The following is a 23048-nucleotide window of genomic DNA, read 5'->3' on the forward strand; positions in this document are numbered from 1 at the left end:
TGTAAAAGGTTTAGGAATTGGGTTAGTGTAAGGGTTTACAGTTTAAAAATTATTCTATGGAATCCAGAGTTTGTGTGTTTAAGATACTGTAGTTAAGATGGTGTTAGATGCATAAATTGACCTGTTTGGTTGCAGCGTCTGACAAGTTTCTCAAGGTCCACAGGCAGTTTTGCATCAGACGTTGACTAGACCCGTTCAGATGCTTACCAAGAGCTTGCATTCCACCTGACAGAAAATATTAGATTCATTTAAAATAATAAAATGAACTGAAATAAAATATTGAACAAAAAAACATTTTATTTCACCTAGTTGAATTGAAATTAAAATGAACAATATAAAAGCTAAAAAAATAAATAAAACAAAAATTATATATATATATATATATATATATATATATATATATACATATATATACATATACATATATATACATATATATATAAGATTAAGTGTATACAATTAAAGATTAAGTGTATATATATATATATATATATATTTTTTTTTTTTTATATACTTACTTTTTATTATTTATATTATTTTATATTTATTTTATACTTTTTTAATTTACTTTTTGATACTAAAATGACACTTGTGAGTAGTGCTTTTAATTGTCTGCCAGGCAACCACAATTTTGATAAAAAGTCACAATTTCAACCATCATTCATGTCCATAGTGGATAGGTACAATTAACAGTAAGTGTGACGGTTGCTTTACCAAGCACAACTGATTAAAAACACAAATTACTATATTTGGAAGAGAGGTTCAGTTTTCCAGTTTGACTTACCAGCATCTACAATCGCAGGCTTGTTACTCGGGCAGACAGAGAGCACTTTGAGCACACGGCTAGTGGTCCAGAGCAGCTTCTCATAGTTGTAGTTTCTCATGATGCTCACTAGACCCTCAGGGCCACCGTTTGCAAGAATAATCAGCTGTGAGACAATCAGATGTTAATATGACAAACAATCACATTTGAAAGAAACTCAACTTAAAGAACAAGAACTCAAGAAACAACTAATACATTTATTTGTATTATTTTGTTATATATATATATATATATTTTTTTTTTTTACCTATATATACACACATAACTATATTTACAAAGATATATATATATATATATATATATTTATATTTATATATTTACACTCATATATATAAAACACTCATAACAAACACCTTGCTCTCCTGGTTGCCATAGGACAGCAGCTGTAGGCAGTCTGTGGTGATGGCCAGGAACTTGGGGTTGCTTTTCTTCAGCAGGGGAACCATCCTCTGCAGACCGTCAGCCAGACGCACCGCCATCTTGGCTCCCTCTTGGTGCAGAAGCAGGTTATGCAGGGTGGTGATGGCATAGAAAAGAACAGAATCCATCGGAGAACTGAAAAAGAAATGAGATGGATGGTTCAAATCAAGTGCTGGATTAATTTCCTAATAGTTGGGGATATCCACGTTCCGACTAATGTAAAAAAAATAACATAGCTTTAGTTTAGGGTGTCACATATATAGTTTATGGAAGCATTATTAATCATCAGATTTGTTTTTGTTTTTTAAATGAACAGTTTACCCCAAAAATTAACATATCGTCATTAATGTCTTCCCAAATAAGCTCTCCATATTTATTTCACCAATGAAAAAACAAAAGGAGATATTATGCTGAATATTCATGCATGGTTTTATTAAAGAATTGACCACACACTATTTGTTTTAGAACTTTTAACTGCCTTTCTGCAGCTTTTTGAAGTTCAAATCAAATACTGGTGTAATTTCCTCATAATTAGGAATATCTACGTTCCAAATAATGTAAATAAAACATAAACAAAATGTAATAAATGTTTAAATTAATAGCTTTAGTTTTTAGGGTGATACAACTATAACACATGAACGCTTTAAAAATCAAATTTTCAATCGTTTATTCCAAAAATGAACATTTTGTTATCATTTACTTACCATTACGTTTATCATATTCATCAATGAACTACAATAAAAGCATGAATAAACTACATCAATTCACCAACCTTGGTATTACAGAATATAGAACACAAATTTTATTAAAGACTTCTTAACTTTTTGAAGTACGAATCATCGTGCACTTTCATTGTATGGAAAATGAGGCTTGGACATTCTACCAAAAGTCTCATTTTGTGTTCTTACAAAATAAATAGTCACATGGGTTGGTTTTTAGGCAAACAAGTCATTTACTTCAGTATTCCAGTCTCTCTCACCTCAGCATGCGCACCAGAGCTGGAATGCCCCCTGATTTGAAGATGGCGAGCAGCCCCTCGCGGTGGTGTGAGAGGTTGTGCAGGATGCTGGCCGTGGCGCGAGTCGTCTCCATGTCGGACGTGTTCTGCATGGCTCTCACTACGGCGGCCACCATCTGCGGGGACTGCATCAGAGCCCGGCGGGACGCCTCCTTGCGGGTCAGCTGGTTCACGATCATGGCTGCCTTATTCACCACGACCTGAAGGCAAGAGACAGGGTTAACAGTCAGGACATGAAGCTACAGTACATAGCGTACTTGATTTTTGTATGCGTTTTTTGGGACGTAAAAATAGATAGAGATCAGTGAGTGAGTGTTATGACATCATCAGATGTTTAATACAAGCAGCGAGGTACCTGGTCGTCATCGTTGAGGAGCTTGGTGAGCTCTGGAATGGCGCGTGTAGCGAGTTCAGCATCATCCTGGTAGTTGATGAGGTGAACGATGGCGGCTTTGAGTTGCTGAGATGGTTCGGCTAGCTTCTGAACATTGGTCTGCTGGGACGAATCGATCTGTGTGGAAAGGATGGCCGATCCCTCCAACAACGTCTCAGGAAACATGGCCGCCCTCACACGCTGGGCACGGGTCATATTTAATTGAGACTCCACCTCTATAAAAGAACGTTAAACAGAAAGAATTATAAACTAAACGGCTTATTTTTGCATTTTCTATGCTTATTTTGGAGGGAAATAATCTGAAATAAATCTGCGTTGTGTGGATCCTGGCAAAGGCAAGGTAAACTGATGTGTGAAAGTTACTACACAATAAAATAATTTTGACATACAGTATATATGTTTTTCACCTGCAGGGTTCTCTGTGAATGTGGTAGTGTAGGTGAATTTCTTGTTGCTGTACTCTGTTCCTTCTTCATCTGAGCGAACCGTAGTGGCTCCTGATTGGATGCCTGAATCTGTCCCATAATACGTCTGCTGCCACTCTGTGACCTTCACCGTGCCTGGGGCCTCTGCCACTGATACACACACACACACACACACACACACACAAATACAACATGACTTGAGTTGATCTACTACCTGTTTCGTCAAAACCATAAAAAACACCCTCTGAAGTTACTCCAATAATCATGCAAAGCATCATGGAACACAGGAAAAAGGGGAATAGATGACTTCAAAGCTAATAAATGTGGATTACAAGGCACAAAACTCCAATGTCCATTTCATTTTAACCCCTATCACATATTTTATTAATCATCATAAATTGGGTATCAGTCAAAAACATACACCCTCTGTATTCATCCTGTGAAAACCATTGACAGACATTGCGTGACCATTGCAATTGTATTGAAATTCCTTTTGGCGGGCTCCTCCCCCTAGTGGGCGGTTACATATTACATATTTTATTTTGTTATTAAATTCTTTAAATGTTTGCCGGTTCCCACCTCCTTCTTCCCATAACATCTGAACTGTTACAATCAGTTAAATTTATCAGTTAATTTAACAGTTCAATGTATGCTTCAAATCTCAAAATGAATGTATATTTTTATACTGTACATTATAATGTTGTGATGCCTAAATTTACTTGTAGCATTTAAAACAATTTATTTAAAGGCAGGGGAGGAGATTTGTTCCAGAAAAATGTTTAGTTGGTTGAAAGTCTCTTCACACACTGATAGCAATCACTAAGTTAAGTTATCTAAATGTATTTATATGTATCGTCTGTGGAAGGTGTAGGAGCATAAAATGCTCATCCAATCATTGCATTCGGTCCGATGCATACGATGTCCTCCCTGCCTGTCAACGTATGCATTTTCATACCTCCGCGTGCACCTGCTCACACAGACATCACACGTCATCAGCACGTTTTATGCTATGCAGAGTTAGACAGACGTCAGTCACCGAGCACCACAACCGAAACAGCAGCCGCCTTTTACAGTTCTTCCAGAACCAAAACAATGAGCTTATGCAGCGTTCACGCCATGACTACTGTAATTTTGAAGAGACGGAAACCCATGACGTTATACTCGGAGCTGTTCGTGACTCGAATTTATGCATTTCAACGGCAACACTATCAACGGCGAAATGAATCTGCAGCAGTCAGATGCATAGGCGGAAATCGCGGGGGGGGTCGGGGGGGTCAGGACCCCCCCATCTGAGGGTTGTCCCCTCCTAAAAATCTAATTAAAATATGTGTATTGTAAATAATATAATGATATATACTTAAAATGATTGTTTAAGTAGTAAAACAATACAAATGCAAATGGAGCAAAAAAAAAAAAAAACGTTTTAACATTTTGAGTCCCCCTCCCTTGCCTCACAGTGCTTTGGTCCACTGCCTGCTCCCCTTTTACCTCACCACACAAAAAGCCCAGTGGGAGAGAACAAGGTTTTTCAGTTGTGAAACTCCAGTAAGTCAAGGCTATTTTATTCACTTTAAACCTCAGATGAAGTGATTATTTTCTCTTTAATACAGATTATGCTGCGTCATTAATAAATCATGACAAATTTTTGTTATGATAACCAATGTACTTTTGTCACCGATGTAGTCCGCCTCACTATGTTGACGATTATAACCTTGTTTTATACAGTCTGTGCGTACCCATAGAGTGTACGCATACACTATATGTAGTCTTGTAGATTAGACAAGTGCGGGTGCACATTTAGATTTTCACATTTTCACTGTGTGATTTAGTCAGTTTATATCATTTAATATAGTTAATCTAATCTAATATCACACAAAGAGTGCAGTTTTTCTCCAGATATTAACATGATAATAAATGTGATTTAATATATTGATAAATGAAAAGTTTAATAAACAAAGTTAATATTAAGCGACCTTTAGACACCATATTGCCTGTATTAACTCTATTTCGCCAACGAAAATAATTGAAAACTAAGCCACAGCGCTGTATTTGCGTCTCTGAGAAACACATGAGGTATTTCCTTACTGAATTATGAATCAGCTTTTTGAACGAATCAGTTGAATCGCAATGACTCACTCATTAACAATGAATTGCTGCCACCTACTGGCGGTTTTAATTTCACATTTAAAGTATCTTTTCATGTTTTAAATCATTTCAAATATCAATATTCAACGTTTTATGCTTTAAGCAAAACATTATTTATGTCTGTGTAAAAGCATCTAAATGCCATTTCAAATGCAGCTTCTGTGTTTCCTCTCCATTGCAAAGATTTTGTTGATACTTATTTAATTTGATTGGTAACAGCCGTATTGTGTCTTATTATTATAATTAAATTTAATTAAATGTATGAAATTGACACAAAAGATGATGCATGCATATAATTAAGTTTTAAAATAAATTTATAAAGGTAAAAATGCTAATGAAGGTAAAAATCTATTGAAACTTATTGGAAAAATGATTTCTGTAACTGCTGTGAACTGACCGCCACACAGAATATGAAGAATATCAAAAAAGAATATCATCAAACCCTACCTTTAAGCTTTTATTTATTAAATTTATTTATTTATCTTTTATTAACATAAAATAGTAAATAAAGGTAGATTTTAATACTGGTTATTTAGTAGTTATCAAGTCAAGTCAAATAAAGTCCCCTTTCTTTCTATAGCGCTTTATACAATGTAGATTGTTTCAAAGCAGCTTCACCGTAATAAACAGGAAAATAATAATTAATGCTACAAACTTCATCAAATATGAGACAAATTTAAATTCTGCTAAAGCAGCTCTACAGAAGACAATAGTTTCATTATTCAGCTGAAGTCAGTTCAGTTCAGTTCAATATTTTCATTGTTGCAAAAGTTTCATTTTCATCCAATAGTGTGAGTGCAAAGTCTGCAGACAAATCGATAATATTACTGAATATTAAGTGTCTTTAAACCCCAGTCATGTTATCAGTCATAATTTAAAATAATAAATAGATTACGTGGAGTTTTAATATTGTAATAATTACATGTACTTACCATGCATTTCCATTTTGGCCTCCCGGACTCAAACCAAACAGCCCAAAAGTAAAAACCTGTAAAACAAAAAACAATCAAAGATTAAACCAATATTTTAAAAAAAGCATCTGAAGCTCATTAAATATATAATTAAGTCATCCTGCAATCTGTTCTTGATCAGCAGGACAAAACACCATTAGAAACAGAAGTTCAAACAAACACAAGCAATCGAAACTGGTGCAGAGGATCATGGGAGAAGTAGAGAGAGAGGGAGGGGGGTGGTAGTGATGTGGGAATGCCAGCGGTAGATTTTGACCCTTGGCTTCTCAAACAAGGCGTGTGAGCTAATGCTTGACTGCAAGCACAACAACCTCACAAAACCGGCTCTGCGTGTTCCGACATTTACACACCAAAGCCCTCCCCTTTCTCCAACTCTCACACATTTAAACACACAACTACATCCATTTCAGGTAAAAGCACAATATGGGAACAGTATTGTTTCTTAAAATCCAACCAACTTAAAACAAGGCAACAATAAAACCTTGTTCTAAAAATAAGGATTTGGATTTGCCTGCCATAACTTTTTCCTTTCAGTTTTATCTGCACCTTGTACAGCCATTTTACTGTCTCCCTCCTGGCTTTATTTAAACTCCTCCTCATACATTATCAATTATTTCTCTCCTACCCTCCTTCAGGTACTCTACAGTACATCCTCAATTTCTCTTCCTCTCTAATATAGCACATTCTGACTGTGTCTAGCCAAAACCTTTGAACTCCAGAGAAGATGATCATTTATCAGACAGCCTATTTAGACTTCATGCATTTTTATTGATCTGATTGCTATCCAATTGAGTATAGGCCTAAACATTCCATATACACATGGTCACATAAATGTGTCTCCATAAAACAGAAATAAATAATCTGATCTACTACGCCTGTAGTATATGCAAATATCTGTTCAGGAGAAGTACAAAAAAAAAAAGCACTTGACTTTCTACATCTTGTATGCAATGCACCTCAAACCAACAATTTATGAGCTAGTCTGACTGATTGGATTGCCATCAGTCTCAAATGCATCTTCAAAGACATTTACACTAAACTTTTTTCGTGACTGGAATGGATAGCTATGAAGTGTAAATATACTCAGAGAAGACAGATAAAAACACTGACAGATCACAACTACCAATTATTTTACAAATCTGTTAATCCCACATAAATTATTAGCAATAAGACAGCTAGCTTAGGAAAGTTAAATCTTTAATTTCAGCAGAGCTAGACAATAAGGACTGCCTGGAGGCCTGATTTGCACATGTTTTTAAGCCTTGCCAATTTAAATATTCAAGCGCAAGAAGACGTGGAAGAGAGCTCAATTCAATAGTGTGAGAAGTTGTGTGTGTGCGCACACATCCGAAGCGCGCAACCAGAAAGTCGGTTCTCAGACAGCGTGCGAATGCTGAATTGAGCTCTATTTCACGTCTTCTTGCGCTTGAACGGACATATTGACACAAAATAACGTCATAAAATTCTGGTCTCTGCATCCAAGAAAACATAGTCTGAACATAAACAATTGAGAAATAAAATGCATGTGTATCAGTATATTGGATCTGTGCAGTGACAGCATCCTAATAAACCTGCTGCTTTTGTTTTAATATTAATCAAACAACAAAGGACAAAAAAAAAAGATCACTCACTGCTCTTGACTAAATAACTTGTAACTTTAATAAGGATTAATCTATATTTAATTTATACAGTGAAGACTATGGAGTGCTAATTTATATTTGATTATTCATTTTCTCTACCTGAAAATTACTGTTGGACTTATGAACATGAAAAGCAGTGTTTGTTTTATTTCTATGTTTGCTCTTTTGTATTTGTGCTATTGCTCATAATTTGTTTCTTATATGTTCTTATCTTATTATTGACAATTTACATGCCTTTAAAAATATTTTAATTTACATGAGTTAGGCCAGTAGTTTTTTGGTGTCACAACCTTATTTATTAAGGTTATGCGTCAAAAACAATGAAGACAATAAGTAGGACTCTTTTATTCATCTTATTTATTTATTACTTTTTTGTGATGGGGCCAGAGAAAATTTTGGGAAAAAATCCTTAGTGTTGAGCCCTGAGAGGGTTATAACTTATATGTGTTGTGTCAGTGATATTTTACATGACGTCATACCTCTTACTAGTGGACATGACAATGTGAAAAATGGCGGACAGAGAGACATCTACGGATATACGACCTGCACCATCATGTATAAGTGCTTTTTTAACTCTGGACCATGGGGGAAAAGTTGAATGAAAAAAAAAAAAAAAATTCGCAATATCAAATCACAATACTTAAAATCGCAATTCTTACAAATCACAATAATGATAGTACAACAGATGAATTCTGTATAAACCATTACTATGTATAACCAAGCACCAAATGCACAGTTAAGTGGTTTGATGGATTCAATCCAATAAACTTTTCAAAATGCACTAATCAGAGGGTTGACATTCCTCAAACAGCAGGAACGCCTGGCTTCAGCAGCCCTACAACCAAAAAGCAATGAAATGAAAGATAGTGACATTTTAGACTCGCTCTGTAAAAATATCACATTATCAACAAGCCTGTTTCGTGTACATGTGCCGTACTCAACATAACATCGTGAGAACAGATTGAACACATATTTTGCATGCCTTGCATGTCCACACTCGAAGACTGCAAGTGCCAGTCTGTGGTGCCCCTAAAGAGTTTTTGGCAAACTTTTTCTCTAAACAGCACAAACAACACTGCTAAGCAGATGTTTGTTGGTTTGCAACTGCTGTGAGCATTTACTAATGCCAAAATGTGCCTCAGGCAGACATAAATAGTCCTTTGTGTGTTACTACACTACACTGAAATGGTTCTTTAGAGTTTAGAATGTATTTATTCGACTAGTTTTCGTTCAGAGTCATAATTGTAAAGAGGTTTTGCATATTAAGGTCCAGTGAGTGGTAACTCCCTTCGCTATGGCAATGGCGTCAGTACACACCTAGCTGGGTGTAGCCAAGTTAAATACTTGTCAAAACACGTAAAACACAACAAGCAGCAACTCCTGCCGGGCCCGCAGGTGAACGATAGCAATTGCCTGTGTGAAAACTGGGTGTGGGTGCTTTCTCAAGAATCACATTTACACACCCACTTTGATATGTCCATACACCGTACTGTAATTTTCACAAAAAAAAGAAAAAAAGAAGAAGCTATAAAACAACAGATTATGACAGATTAGTTTAAAATAAGCTCTACACCTTTCTGATTTTGGTCATGGACCAAACGATTACAGTTAGTAAGTCTTACTAGTGCATACTTGCATGGATACACCAGATACAAGGTCTGTTTTAAAGGGAGAGGTCAATCACACAACTACAGTGACACACCCAAAAATAAATGAAAAAATCAGCCACCAACAATATTATCTACATCTAATGTGCTATCTGCTGAGGGGGGAATGATTTATGAACCATTGATTCACTGCTGTTTCTGAGCTCATATGAGGCATGTACTGTTGTCTCTACTTTGGACTTCACACACAGTTGGGATGATGATTAGTTAATGAGTAAAGGTTTATTACTGTACATTCACAATTTCACACTGAGAAAACCGAGCTACAAATCACACACCCTTCAGAATGATCACCCACCCCCACCTGACCTGCTCCACCTACCTATCCCTTAACGGACACAGGGCCTCGGTCGACTTAGCGGTTTCTGAAATGTGTTTGAGTCAGAATGAGCTGTGGATATGACACATCCCAGAGCTGATTCCCAAAAACTCTAATCCCGGTGTGACATTCCACACCAATCCATGGTGTGCTACCTCTCCCACCCACTTTCTCTTATTCACACCCTGTCAATGACTTTCTGTCATGTACTGGCACATATTTACAAAACCATGCCTACAAACAATAGTAGTGCACAACACTAACCATAATGAACACTCTATAAGCATTTTTTTAATTCAATAAAATTCAGTGAATCAAACCGACCAGCTCTAAAATTAATTACAAAATTAGATTTAAAAAAACAAACAAACAAAAAAAAAAAACTGTGGTCTTAATTTTAGTTTTATGTGGGACTAAACTCACTCCTTGAAACATTAAAAATGACAATCATATCAGAAGCTAGGAAAGCAGTGATATTAAAATTATGGGATAAAATGGTATGGAAGCTTGTTTCCACCATGGAATAAAAAAGATAAGTGCGACTTTTTATCTCACAATTGCGAGTTATAAAGTCAGAATTGCGAAATATAAACTCACAATTCTGACTTTTTTTCTTGCAATTACAAGTTAATATCACGCAATTATGATTTCTTAAATCACAATTCAGATTTTTTTTTTCCCTCGCAATTCAGACTTTTTTTCACTCACAATTGTGTGATATAAACTCGTGGTAGACTGGTAACCCGAAGGTTGTGGGTTCGATTCTCAATACCATCCAGATAATAGGTGGGGGGAGTGAATGAACAGCGCTCTCAGTAAATGACTTGGTCCAATCCACTTTTAACAGTGTTTCTCAGAAATCGCTTACTGCACCTAAAATAAGCATTAGATGATGACAAATTTATCTTAAAGTAAACATGTGGAAAAATAGTATTGACAAATAAATATACAATATCGACCAATACTGGTAACTGATAATCAGGTTATACAACAGTTAATTCCACTCTCTTATTTTAATTGGCCAGTAAACTATTCCAGTCTGTCTGTTGCTTGGTGACATGCTAATCTTGTTGCATTGGCTTCTTCTGAAATAAATAAATAGTAAATGAGATGGAAAGACCTTTGGAAAGTAGTCTTCCATCACTGTTTTTACTGTGTTCTTACTGTTCCTATGCATTTTATAATATTTATGTAGGTTTACTATTTTTTAGCTAAGTGGGCATGGTCTTAAAGAAAGCACAAACTGTAGGGAAGTGCTCATTTGAGCTATTCACAGAAATATTTTGTGCAAATGAATCTGCTGGTTTTATCTGTCCTATTTATTTTATTTTTGGATTTGTTTAATTGTTCTAAATCATCTTGTGTATTTATTAATCATGGTGAGGCAAGAGTTAATAAAAAAATAAACGTGAAAATGTGTGTATTTAAGGAAGCCGTCACTATAGAGGAAAGGAGGTTTGGATGACTGATTATGGTTGAGTGCACTAAAACTGGCCTAAATGGTTGAAGAGGCGAGTTGATGTTTTAGTACCAGTCCTGTTTTTAGACTGATAATCTGTTTTATTTCTGCTCTCGATCATTTATTTGCACATCTGCTTGTAATAAACACCTTTTTGGACGCCAACATCGCTCCCATGTTTACATCTTGGTGCGATTCTCCTTGTGACCATTCGGGTCCCTATCATAGTAAATGGCTACATTTAAATTTTTGAAACATGTTACTTATACACTTTTTTTTTTACTGTATTCTTTTTAGGTTATGTACACAAAATCACTATTTGCTTGTCTCAATCCCTCACATTTCCCTGTGCCTCGCTCTCACATGACCTGACGGCTAAAGAATGTCAGAATCAGATGTGCTGATGTTGCTCATTCACACAACAATACTGAGTACTGACAGTGCAGCCAGTCACCATAATCTCTTTCTCTCTGCCCTGCCCCGAGGACAGACAGGGAGTGTCTGTCACTGCCACTGATAAGACTCTGAGTCAATCTCTTTTAACACCTCTCATGATATTTGAAGATTTATTTGTCCTATCTATTAATTGATTCACAAGTATCCACAAATCCAATTCATACATGCAATGATTTGAATACACAGAGAGATAAGCATGTCTTTAAATATCTGAATCCAAATGAATGTATATACTGTATTTATATAATTAAAATCCTCACATTTTATGCATATTACTTTTACCATTTATTTTAATTTTAAAGTGGGTTTCATATTTAATCTTATGTTATACTAATTATATATTTTTTCCCATGTGAAATACTTCCTCATTGTAGGTTTATTATTATTATTCATTTTGATATTTTTTAGCAAGTCAAAAATGTCAGGGTGAAATAACTGTCCTAATATAAACATGAAGAAAAACATCTTGTTACAAAATAATGAAATTCTTGTACTACAATGAAAGTAGTTTGACAAACTTATATTATTATTACAAAATTGCTTCACTGCTTATTAACATTTGAAGAGGTTTTATCCACCAAATCAAAATAACAAAATTCATGTGGTGCAACCAACATGCAGAAAAAAAATCTGAAAATTACATCATAGAAAAGACTACAGGTCAATAAGGACCAAATGTAGAGCGACTCCTCAAAAACTTAATGATATTTATTTATTAATAATTAAAGGGGTAAAGAAAACATTACTTTTTACTTGATGGTTACACCACATGACAATTTTAGAGTCATAAAATAAAAACTTTTCTTAAAAATGCTGTACAAGTTTGCCAAAATCATATGAAACCAACATGAATACAAATAACTTTCTAACAGTTATGTTCCTGATTGATAACAATCAGGTTTTATTTTTGTGTACTTTTTGGAAAATGAAAAAGTTTTCCTTATTTTTTACATCTTCTACGAATATAACGTTCATCATCATCATAAACATCACAGTATACTCAGGCTGTGGCCAGTCTTTATTTTTACAGTGACCATAATGGGCCATTACCATATTTACATCTGAATTACTGCCCAAAAGCAGCCATTTTGGATTCAGACTCAGTCTCCAGAGCTGCTATGCCTCATAGCTTTAATTCAGTAGTATGAAATCCAAACCCACCCACACACAGTAGAACACACACACACACACACACACACACACACACACACACACACACACACACACACACACACACACACACACACACACACACACACACACACACACACACACACACACACACACACACACACACACACACACACACACACACACACACACACACACACACACACACACACACACACACACACACACACACACACACACACACACACACACACACACACACACACTATTAATGACTTTGTGACCTGGTAGTCACCAGCTGAGCCCATACTGCTGAGTGCTTGCTGTGTCTGAGATCTCCCCAGACGCTCAGCTTGCTTCCGCTGGAGATAGCAAGTGGGCGAGCAGGTGGTCTGCACTGGCTCGGGCCCGCGGGTTTCTTTAACCCCAGAAGAAATGCACACACAGGCCTCTCAACATGTAGATCCATCAACCACCACATCCAATTATACAGTTATCATAGGAGGTCAAATGAACACAGCAAATTATAATGTACATTTCTGACTACCGCTGCCTAGCCCCAGAATACTAGATAGCTATTAGAGTAGACTATCATAAGGTATCTATTATGAAAAAGTATCTGAATTCAAAATGTTTTTGTCCAAAGTCAGAAGTGTTCTTTCATCCTACAGCACAATATGATATCGCCAATGCAACGTATCACAAAATAAATGGCTTTTAAATTACATATCACATTATATTACTGACGCTAAAACTGGTCAAATTAAACATTTCCGGTTCTTTGTTTTCAGTTAGCCTTTGGTTAACATCAAGCTAACATCTTCGCTTACTAGCTTAGCATAGAGCTAACTTGTTGTGTATTTCTTAAAGGGATTGTTCACCCAAAAATTACAATTTTGTCATCACTTACTAATCCTCAAGTTGTTCCAAACCTGTATGAGTTTCTTTCTTCTGTTGAACACAAAGGAACATATTTTAAAGAATGTTGGTAAGCAATTGACTTGGAAAAAATATGGAAGTCAATGGCTACGTCAACTATCTGGTTACCAACATTCTTCAAAATAGATATTTTGTGTTCAACAGAAGAAAGAAACTCATACAGATTCCGCCATTGACAAGATTTTCCATCATTTGTGACACAACGCTTTCCTGCAATTGACTTCACTTTTATATGGTAGAGGGCGCTGCTACTCATCTTTTGAGAGAGTACAGCATCTTCAGATCTTAAAACAAGCGAAGAAAAATATCTGCATATTCCAGGAGAGGATAAAAGATTGCTTATGAACAATTAAGCTATGTGATCTTCAAACATTAAACAGCATATAAATCAAAACTGCCTAATGTTACAAAATGAAATGAAATGTTGAACCCACGAATTGGTATACGACTGTGCAAGCTTTGGGGGGGTTTGATCGTCATTCTGAATCCAATCCGGATGATGTCTTTGACAAAAACACAATTTTCTCAGCTTTTTGTTCAAACTTGTTTTTAAAAGCGTTGATAAGAAAATAAAGCTAGAATAAAAAATAAATAAAAAACTTTTAATATATTTCATTTTTACATATTCATAAAACTAAATATTCTGGGGGTTAGAAAGTTTTGTGTAAATTATGAAAAAATGCTGGTGCTGGCTGGCAACTTTTAAGAAAACACGGGAAAAGGGTTAAATATTAAATATGCAATATAATAAACTTAATGAACATGTTCTTCTTGTGGCCAAACAAAAAAATGATGCATATTCTGCTCATGTTGCACAGCATTGTTACTACAAAGTAGAATGCCCATTTTGGAAAGTAATTATGAGATAAATTCATTAACACGATGAATACGCAGCAGTAGGTAAACTCCTCTTGAAGCAGTTGATGTGTAACATCACAGTGAGGTATTCAGGCGTGTACGAACAGGCTGCGTTATTTCAGCCTCAAGCTAAACCATTAGCACTATTAAATTACATGCATGTCTAGAAAAAAAAGAATGTTCACGATTGATAACAACATACAGATATGAGAAATGTTCAAAACAGCACATTTTCAAAGCGACTTGTCAATTAATTGGTCTTAAGGACCAAACGCATTTTAGGGGGTGTCACATAAACGAATGCAATGAAAATGTACACAGTGCGTAAAGGAATGAAAACTATTTCAGCATCCACACCAATGCAAAATAATGTTCTGTTTATTATAAGCGTGTGCGGCAGCTTTTTGTCAGCTGCCCCTTTAAATGCTTAAGCTCTTTCAAGTCGGGAGGATTCTGATTGGCTGTCAATGATTTTATTGTTCGCCTGCTAGAAAAAAATAGCTCTGAAAGTGATTCAAACTCAAATTGTTCCTCTATGTCGTTGTTATAATAGCTGTGGACTTCCCTATTTTCATAGAATTAGGATGATTATTAAAACTTCATAGTTATATCATTATAGCTATTGTCTGTGGTGTGAATGGACTTGTTTGTAAAAGACAATATTTTAAGATGACTTAAGGTAAAAATTAAGACGCTGTTTTTCCATACAAACAGTCTAGCAGGTAAAGCACACGGTTAGCATGCTAATCAAAGTATTGTGGCTCAAGTTTTCAAAGCTAAAAATGCATTAAAGACCTACTAGATAAATGTTTGTTGGATGTAATCCATCTGTAATGCATAAATGTTTTGAGCACTTAAACAGTCCAGTTTTAGCTAAGATAATCTGTGAATCAGTGTTACTGACACAATCCTGCACATGATCCATACTATTCCACTTACATGCTTTAAAAGCTAAATGATGGGCATTTGGTCACGGGTGTTACTTGCAGAAAGTGCTTAGATTAACACAGACAGGATGAGACAGCGCATTAGCAAACCCTGTCTGTCTGCTCACTACATCCTTGTGTCTCCATTCAGTTCGATGCGATAGATTGAGAGATATGCGATAGGAGAGACTCTGAACAGTGGGGAAGTCCAGTTTCCAGTATCATGTAAATATTCAGACGTCGTCAACTATCCCATAATCACTCTTCTGTTTTAGGCCAGTTGAGATGAAAGAGGTCATTCCATCTGAATGGAGCACTTGACTGAATGTGGGCAGCTGTGTGACTGCCTGTGGCTTGATGGACTATCACTAACAATTCATGTTATTGTCAGGCGTTTCTCGTCTGAGTCATTAGCTAAGGCACTTAACGGTATGTGGCGCGTTATCTGAGACAGAGTCAGAGTTTCTGTCATTTTACCAGCATTCTGAGGACTAAGTTTCAACATTCGCCCCTCCTGGTTTTTGAAACGCATCATTTCAAATAGAAAGAAGCAAGTTCATAATGTTTTCTGTGGTTCTCAAAAAGCACATTGAGCAATTTCTTCCACAGAAAGGAGGCAAGCTGCTTCATCATAGGTATGAGTTTGTAGAGCACAACTGAGCCAATGTGACAGTTGTTTAATATTTCATCGGTCTGAGATGTCCTGAGGGAAACCTTGCTGGAACTGGATAGATCTGAAAATATTTGAAAGAATACTACACTATCCTAGAGCACTGTGAAAGATTTTGTAAATTTATCTCTAAATTATCAAAATTTTACAAAAACACTAACAATTTAAGGTTACGCTTTATTTTAAGGTAACGTAGTTACATTTTACAAACTCAAATAAGTACTGAGTATATTAATTAACTACGTAATAGAGTTATGGTTAGGGTTTGGTTTAGGGTTAGTAACTTATGCATCGTTTAGCCTACTGTGTTACTACTAGTACACCGTAAAAAAAATGTTACCCAATTTAATAGCACTGAAAATGTTATCTTTAATAAATCTCAAAATGAGTATCTATTTTTCAGACTGTACATTATAAGATGCAAATTAACTTGTAACATTTGATTGATTAAGATTGATTATAGTTTGAACCATTTTATCTGCAATTTATTTAGACAAAAGACTATCTAAAAATACATTTTCATGTTAGTTATGTATTTACTGGCATAAATGAAACTAAAATGTACAGTACAGTGACATTATCTTCTAAACTGTAGAGAGAACAAACATGTGGTTTTGACCTTGAAAACGTGGTAGTAGCTTTCATACAGGCTGTTTCAACTCATAGGGGTCAACTGAGAACAAATACATATTACAAAGGACAATGGGAATGTTCTTTGCTAGAGTAGAATAAAATGGAGGCCTCTTTAGAATGATTATTTATTACCCTGAGATTGTATCTCTAGTGTGCGAAAATTCCCTGAACAGCCCCTTTCTCCACCTCTCCCTGGTTACTCCACACCTCCCTTGCCCTGAATTAAGGAGTGGAGATGTTCTGTCTTGATGATACATGCCCGGAACCTCCCACAACTTTTGACTCATGTTAAGCGAAGCTGCTTCTTCACAGGAAAAGTGGTTTTGATGCAGAAACGTACAACACATCATTACTTTTTGACTTCACACCCAGAATATCACACAAACGCTTGTTAAACTGATCAAATCACACTCAATTTTCAAGTTGAGATTGAGAACTTAATTTGGGGTTTGCAACTTCCTCTCCACCGCTACTATAACAGAAAATATTATTCATGTTATGCAGTGTTAAACTCACTTTTTTCACTCTGTCTGTCAGGATTTGACGGTCTGAGGTTAGTTTTATATTGAGTGGAATTTGACTCCTCAAATTCCACTCAATGAAAAAAAACAAGGGGGAGGGGGCAGAGGGCCTACTATGTTCCTTTGTGACTGCTCAGTGTTAATTCAGTAGGTCTGTGCTGGTGTTGAGAGTGTTTACTGACATCCGAGGAGAGCTCTGTTAATATTTCATGAGAGCTGAGCTGACCACACTGAGTACGGAAAAGATATAAGTGTGCAAAAAGATCCTAGACAGGTAATTAAATGTAAATCACACTTAAGTTATACCGATGCTACTACACATTGTTTCAGTCAGAGTATTTAAACCCATTCACAACAAGAATTATAATAAAATTAAATACCGTAGATGTCTGATAGGTCCTTTACATTCAATCTTCAATCACATCATTTACTTTTATGGCACAAGCTGATTGGCCTCTGCTGATTCTGCAGCCAAATGCCACTATTTAAATGCTTTCTCAACATTTAAATAGTAAAATTCAGTGTTCAATCTGGCTATCAGAGTTCAACTGAACTGAACCCTCTACCTCCCCCAGCTCCACCTGTCTAGATCTGCTACAGGGTTTATGCATGCCTATTCATGCAGCAGTATATCTTACACACTCACAGCAACGTGTCTGTGAATCTATTGGCAGTAGCAAACAAATCTATACTTTCTTTGCATCAGCCGCAGTGTGCATAACAGATCTAGTTGGCCAAGACCAAATACATTAACACCGTCACATCCATTAATATGCAAAAATTATTCTGACAGTTCTGTAGTTCATGACTGAACTACATTAACATCCACGCCAGTGGACGATAACGTTTATTATAAGCGTGGGCTGCAATTATGTTGCCTGGTGTTTTAAATTCCCAAGCTCTTCAAACTCAGGTGGATTCTGATTGGCTGTGAAATATTAGTTCATTTCTCAGCTGGAAAAATAAATTATTTTAAATGCGATTCCAATGATGTTCCTCCATGTTGTTATCATTATAGTTGTGGTCTTCCCTATTCTCATATAATCAGAACCATATAGTTATCGTTAACATCCTTGGTGTAAACGGGCCTTTACAAAGAGTTTCAGCTTTATAAAACAATTAACCTAGAAAAGTCCTAAAGAGTAATTGGCTTGGCCATGTACAGATTATGAAGCTATCAGACAATCTTATCCATCTCAGCCAGCTGGCCATTCACCAAAGATTTCATATAGCTAGGATCTCACTCTACGTTCATTAAAGATACATGGCACATTAGGGATTATAGATATGGAGAGAGTGTGTAAAGGAACACTCTGTGACGCATGTGCCGGGACTAAAGCCTTAAAATGCAGCAGACATGAATTATACAGAACGGTAGAGAGGCAGAAAGAGAGAAGTAAAGATAAAGATGCTAATTGATCTAACAAAACTGTAAAATACAAGCAAACTGATATCCTAAGCGAATGGTGCTTATGGGTAATCTCCTTTGCCCCCTCTGAAAGTGTATTTATGAAGAGGGGATCACGCTGCCCCTTGCTGTCCTAATGTAGGACAATATCAGGGATTTGTGCCTGTAGAGGGATTAACGGCTATGTGTGAGCCCAAATGCTGTAAATCTCATCCTAAAACCAATGCCAGTCAGTCGGTAAAGCAACCAGCTGGCCCCTGATTGCACTTCTAATGTGCACAACTCAGGAACTCCCACAAAGAGCAAATGCCACATCCTGTCTGTGTTAATATCTTCTACAACTGACCCATATAAATATATAAATAGACTGTCATATGGTCTTTCATCTGTCCATATTTATTTCACATTTTGTGAGAAAAAAAAAAATCATATCCTTGTCTCGCAATCATCCTCCTTCAGTGTGCCAGTAAGGCATGTTGATGCCATCTAAAATCCAACTGGATTTCTATTTGGCCCAAAACTGGACTCTGTAATGCTGGCTAAATCCATGTCATTAAGTTTTGTGGAATTTAGTTGCTTCTTTAAGAGATTACCACTCACAGACGACATGGCTTCTTGCTTCCTTGCTAACCAGACAAACAGGAAAGGGTGTATCATAAGTTATTTATCAAACGTTATTTCCTCCGAGGCAGATTATACACAAATTATTTATTTTACACATAGTAAACACTTATAACAACTTAAGTGGAAACTTAATTATGAGAAAACTTTGATTGTATCATATTTCTTCAGATTGAACAAACTAAAGATAAGTCAGCTTTTCAGCTGTGCTTGGTCACAGTTGGGAAGTAAATAAAACATGGTAGGCTACAGCCCCACCCAGACACATGAACTAACATAAGACCCAGAGTAACAATGTGAAAGAAAGAGGCATAAATAACTTATGAAATAGACATGTTATATTAACTTGTTTTTCTTAAATTTCACCATACCAGGGTCTATAACACAGTTTGGTTTAAATTGATGTCCTGCAAGGTGTTGCAGGTGTGACAGACCAGCATTCAAACCATGCTGGTTTTGTCAAAACCAGTGGTCATATGTCAACAGTACACATCAACATAAGCTGTTTCCAAACAAAAGCTATACATTGTATAATCTCACAAAATAATCAAATACAAAATCCAACTAGAGAGAGATACTCTAGTGCTGGGTGTTTTAACGGGATAGTTCTCCCAAAAACATCTCTCATAATATATATCCGTTAAAAAGTCGAAGAAAAAATATATTTTGTAGGCCTACTCAAAATGTTCTACAATGTTTCAGTAAACAAAAAAGTTATAGGCCAACTACAAGTTTAAACGCTAAAAGCTTGCGAAAAGAATTAGTCTTTGCACGAGAAGGAAACCATTGCAACAGCTGATCTATTCCTGTTTGTATCGGGCAGTACATCAATAAACTTAAGATTCACATTATTTATCAAGTTAACATACATTTTCACATCAAAAAATCGGTATTTTATTAATTTATTTTTTTTATTTTCTGTTTTTAAATGTCTGCTTAGCTAACTTCCGCTAGAGGCGCCAAAAGACAAGTTGAGTTGCGCAAGAAGCGAGAACAGAAATTACTTGAGAGAAATGATTTAAAAAAGTTGACCTTTGCTGAGACGGCCTCAGTCTCTAACTACTTTTTATTGCACTTTTTTCCATTAAATGAAAATGAATGGTAACAGATCTCCCTTTGTATCCTCAGAAGAACAAAACTCCTACAGGTTTGGAACAGAGAGTGGGGAGTTGACAGAATTTTCCCCATTAGATGAACTATTCCATAAAATCTATCGTACAACACTTTCATTTTTGATTTATTGTTAATTTGTAAGACTGTGTAGGCCTATCATTAGGCTATTACGTATGTTTAATGTCAACAGTTGACATTGCGAAAGTATGGGGGGTTGCTTGTGTTTCTTTGTTGGGGAAAAACACACCCGCCTAAGTTATAGGCTATACAGCTGAATTTATAAACTATGCTGTGTACGATTAAATAGCGAGTATTTAGCGACATGCACTAAAAGTTTGGCTCAGCTGTAACCAGACACACGGAAGTAGGAGCTAATATCGCACAGGTAGCCTAGGTAAACCAACACCGACAACCCAGATCGCCACAATAAGCCACTTTCCCAAAAGAGCTATCCACGAATTAATGGCTGCTTTATAGGATCAATGTTATAGACTGGATTAAAAACAGATAAAGTTGAACAACAACAACAACGGCACAAAATCACAATAAAACAAGCTTCTTCTTACTAAATATACGATTATAAAATCCGATTTGAGTTTACCTTTAAACGCTCGTCTCCGAACCCTGCTGCTGACAACGATCCAAGAGTCTTTTAGTTTTCCCCACTGACCGCACAGAGTTCCAGGGAGTGCGACACTTTCTCTTGCATTCAGATGAGGCTGAACAATGTGCGTTGGGGAGAGAGGGCAAAGTCTCCTCCAGAGCTCCGCCCCCGATACTATACGAGTCCCGCACCACACCCAAACCCACACCTCCGCACTCTTCCCAACACTCACGGGACACTTTCCAACACTTTCACCCGAAATCTGATTGTTTTAGTCACTCATCATTAGAAATATAATTAAAATGCATCACATATGAGGTTTAAACCATGCATACTATAGCAACTTAAAAGTATTTGATTCGTTTCGGTAGCCTACTATTTGTTTATTTTACATAAAATATTTTCAAAGTATCAGTAGCTACACTCAGTATAAGCATGGTAAAGGATATGTAATGGTAATAAAAATGATTAATTGCAATAAAGGCTACAATAAAAGTAAAATACAATTTGACTGTTTGGTAGGCTATGTGTATATATAGGCCTATATATATATATATATATATATATATATATATATATATATATATATATATATATATATATATATATATATATATATATATATATATATATATATATATATATATATATATATATATATATAGTGATTGCAGCTATGGCTGGAAGGTGTATTTGTCTCTGTTGTTTCTGATCTGTTATCATTGATAAGTATTTGTCTGCTTTCATAATCTGTCATAAACTTCTGAGCTTCTCAATAGCAGTGAGATCTTCTACCTGTAGGGCATATTCCCAAGCACATCAGCGACAACGGCCACACCTTATCATTATGACATACAGGGTGCTGCGTCATGACTCATGTTATTCTCAGACAATGCAATATGATGACCTGTTTGTCTAATCACCTCTTTAATACACTTTAAAGAGCTTTTGTTCTCAGGCTTCAACCAATTTCATAGGTTACACACAGTCCCTAAATGTTAAATCAACACTTTTTATTAATATTATATATAGGTATATATATATATATATATATATATATATATATATATATATATATATATATATATACATACATACATATATGTATCTCCATTTTGTTAGTTTATTAGAGTTAGGAATCAACAATATTGTATGCCCCCATTAAAGATCTCCTGAAAGACCAAACAGTCTTGAATTACAGTAACAATAGATTTTACATAATATTTGTATTTTTGGAATATATAGAGACAATGAACGCTCGTGCAGTTCTAAATAACTCTAACTCAACAAATCTGTCACGCTTCAAATAAAAAAATCTGGTGTTGGCTTTGAAGACTGATGCATTTGGCAATGATTTAATTGCTGTGGAGTGAGTGATTCAAATGACTGTTTACCAATGTACAAAACACAGTTTAGAGGAAAAGGAGGGGGAGTGAAATGCAAGAAAGGGGTGGAGGAGGGAGAGGGGTGTGGCTGGGACACTCCTTTGTGCTAAAATCATGACAGCTGTAACAATAATAGAAGAAGTCAAAATCAATTGGTCAAAAAAGTAGGAAGTTTACATGTTGGATTAATGGTAAGTGCTTAGGATTTGAAAACCACTTCTGCTTTTTTTGACACATAACCAGGAACAAAGCCGTGGAATCAAAGAGCTCAAAGCGCTGCTTTCATTACTGATCAATACTGATGCTTGGGATCTATTCATGACGATTCTGAACTGGACAGTTAAAAACAATGCTCTTAGAACAGAGTAAAGAAGTCAAGTCAAGTCCCCTTTGTTTAAATATCACTTTAATACTTAAAGTGAAACAAATGATTGTTTCAAAGCAGCTTTATGTTCGTTAATAAACGAACCATTGGTGCTCAGGTGCTGATGATTCAAACAGA

The 23048-nt window shown here is 35.9% G+C and overlaps 1 protein-coding gene across 1 annotated transcript in view; it reads right to left on the bottom strand.

The window, feature by feature from the left end:
• The window catches only part of jupa (junction plakoglobin a), a 28037-nt gene extending 6653 nt beyond the window's left edge, over window positions 1-21384 (bottom strand). The window contains exons 1-8 of the mRNA XM_081358540.1: window positions 21159-21384; window positions 6158-6213; window positions 3063-3230; window positions 2617-2870; window positions 2223-2461; window positions 1177-1378; window positions 785-929; window positions 122-225 (exon numbers count right to left, since the gene is read on the bottom strand). Coding sequence (XP_081214666.1) covers window positions 122-225; window positions 785-929; window positions 1177-1378; window positions 2223-2461; window positions 2617-2870; window positions 3063-3230; window positions 6158-6170 — 1125 coding nt within the window. The 5' untranslated portion in view covers window positions 6171-6213; window positions 21159-21384. The remainder of the gene's footprint in view (window positions 1-121; window positions 226-784; window positions 930-1176; window positions 1379-2222; window positions 2462-2616; window positions 2871-3062; window positions 3231-6157; window positions 6214-21158) is intronic.
• Window positions 21385-23048: the final 1664 nt, after the last annotated feature.

This window comes from Scardinius erythrophthalmus, assembly GCF_964197995.2.
Source record: "Scardinius erythrophthalmus genome assembly, chromosome: 25".
Classification (NCBI taxonomy): Eukaryota; Metazoa; Chordata; class Actinopteri; order Cypriniformes; family Leuciscidae; genus Scardinius; species Scardinius erythrophthalmus.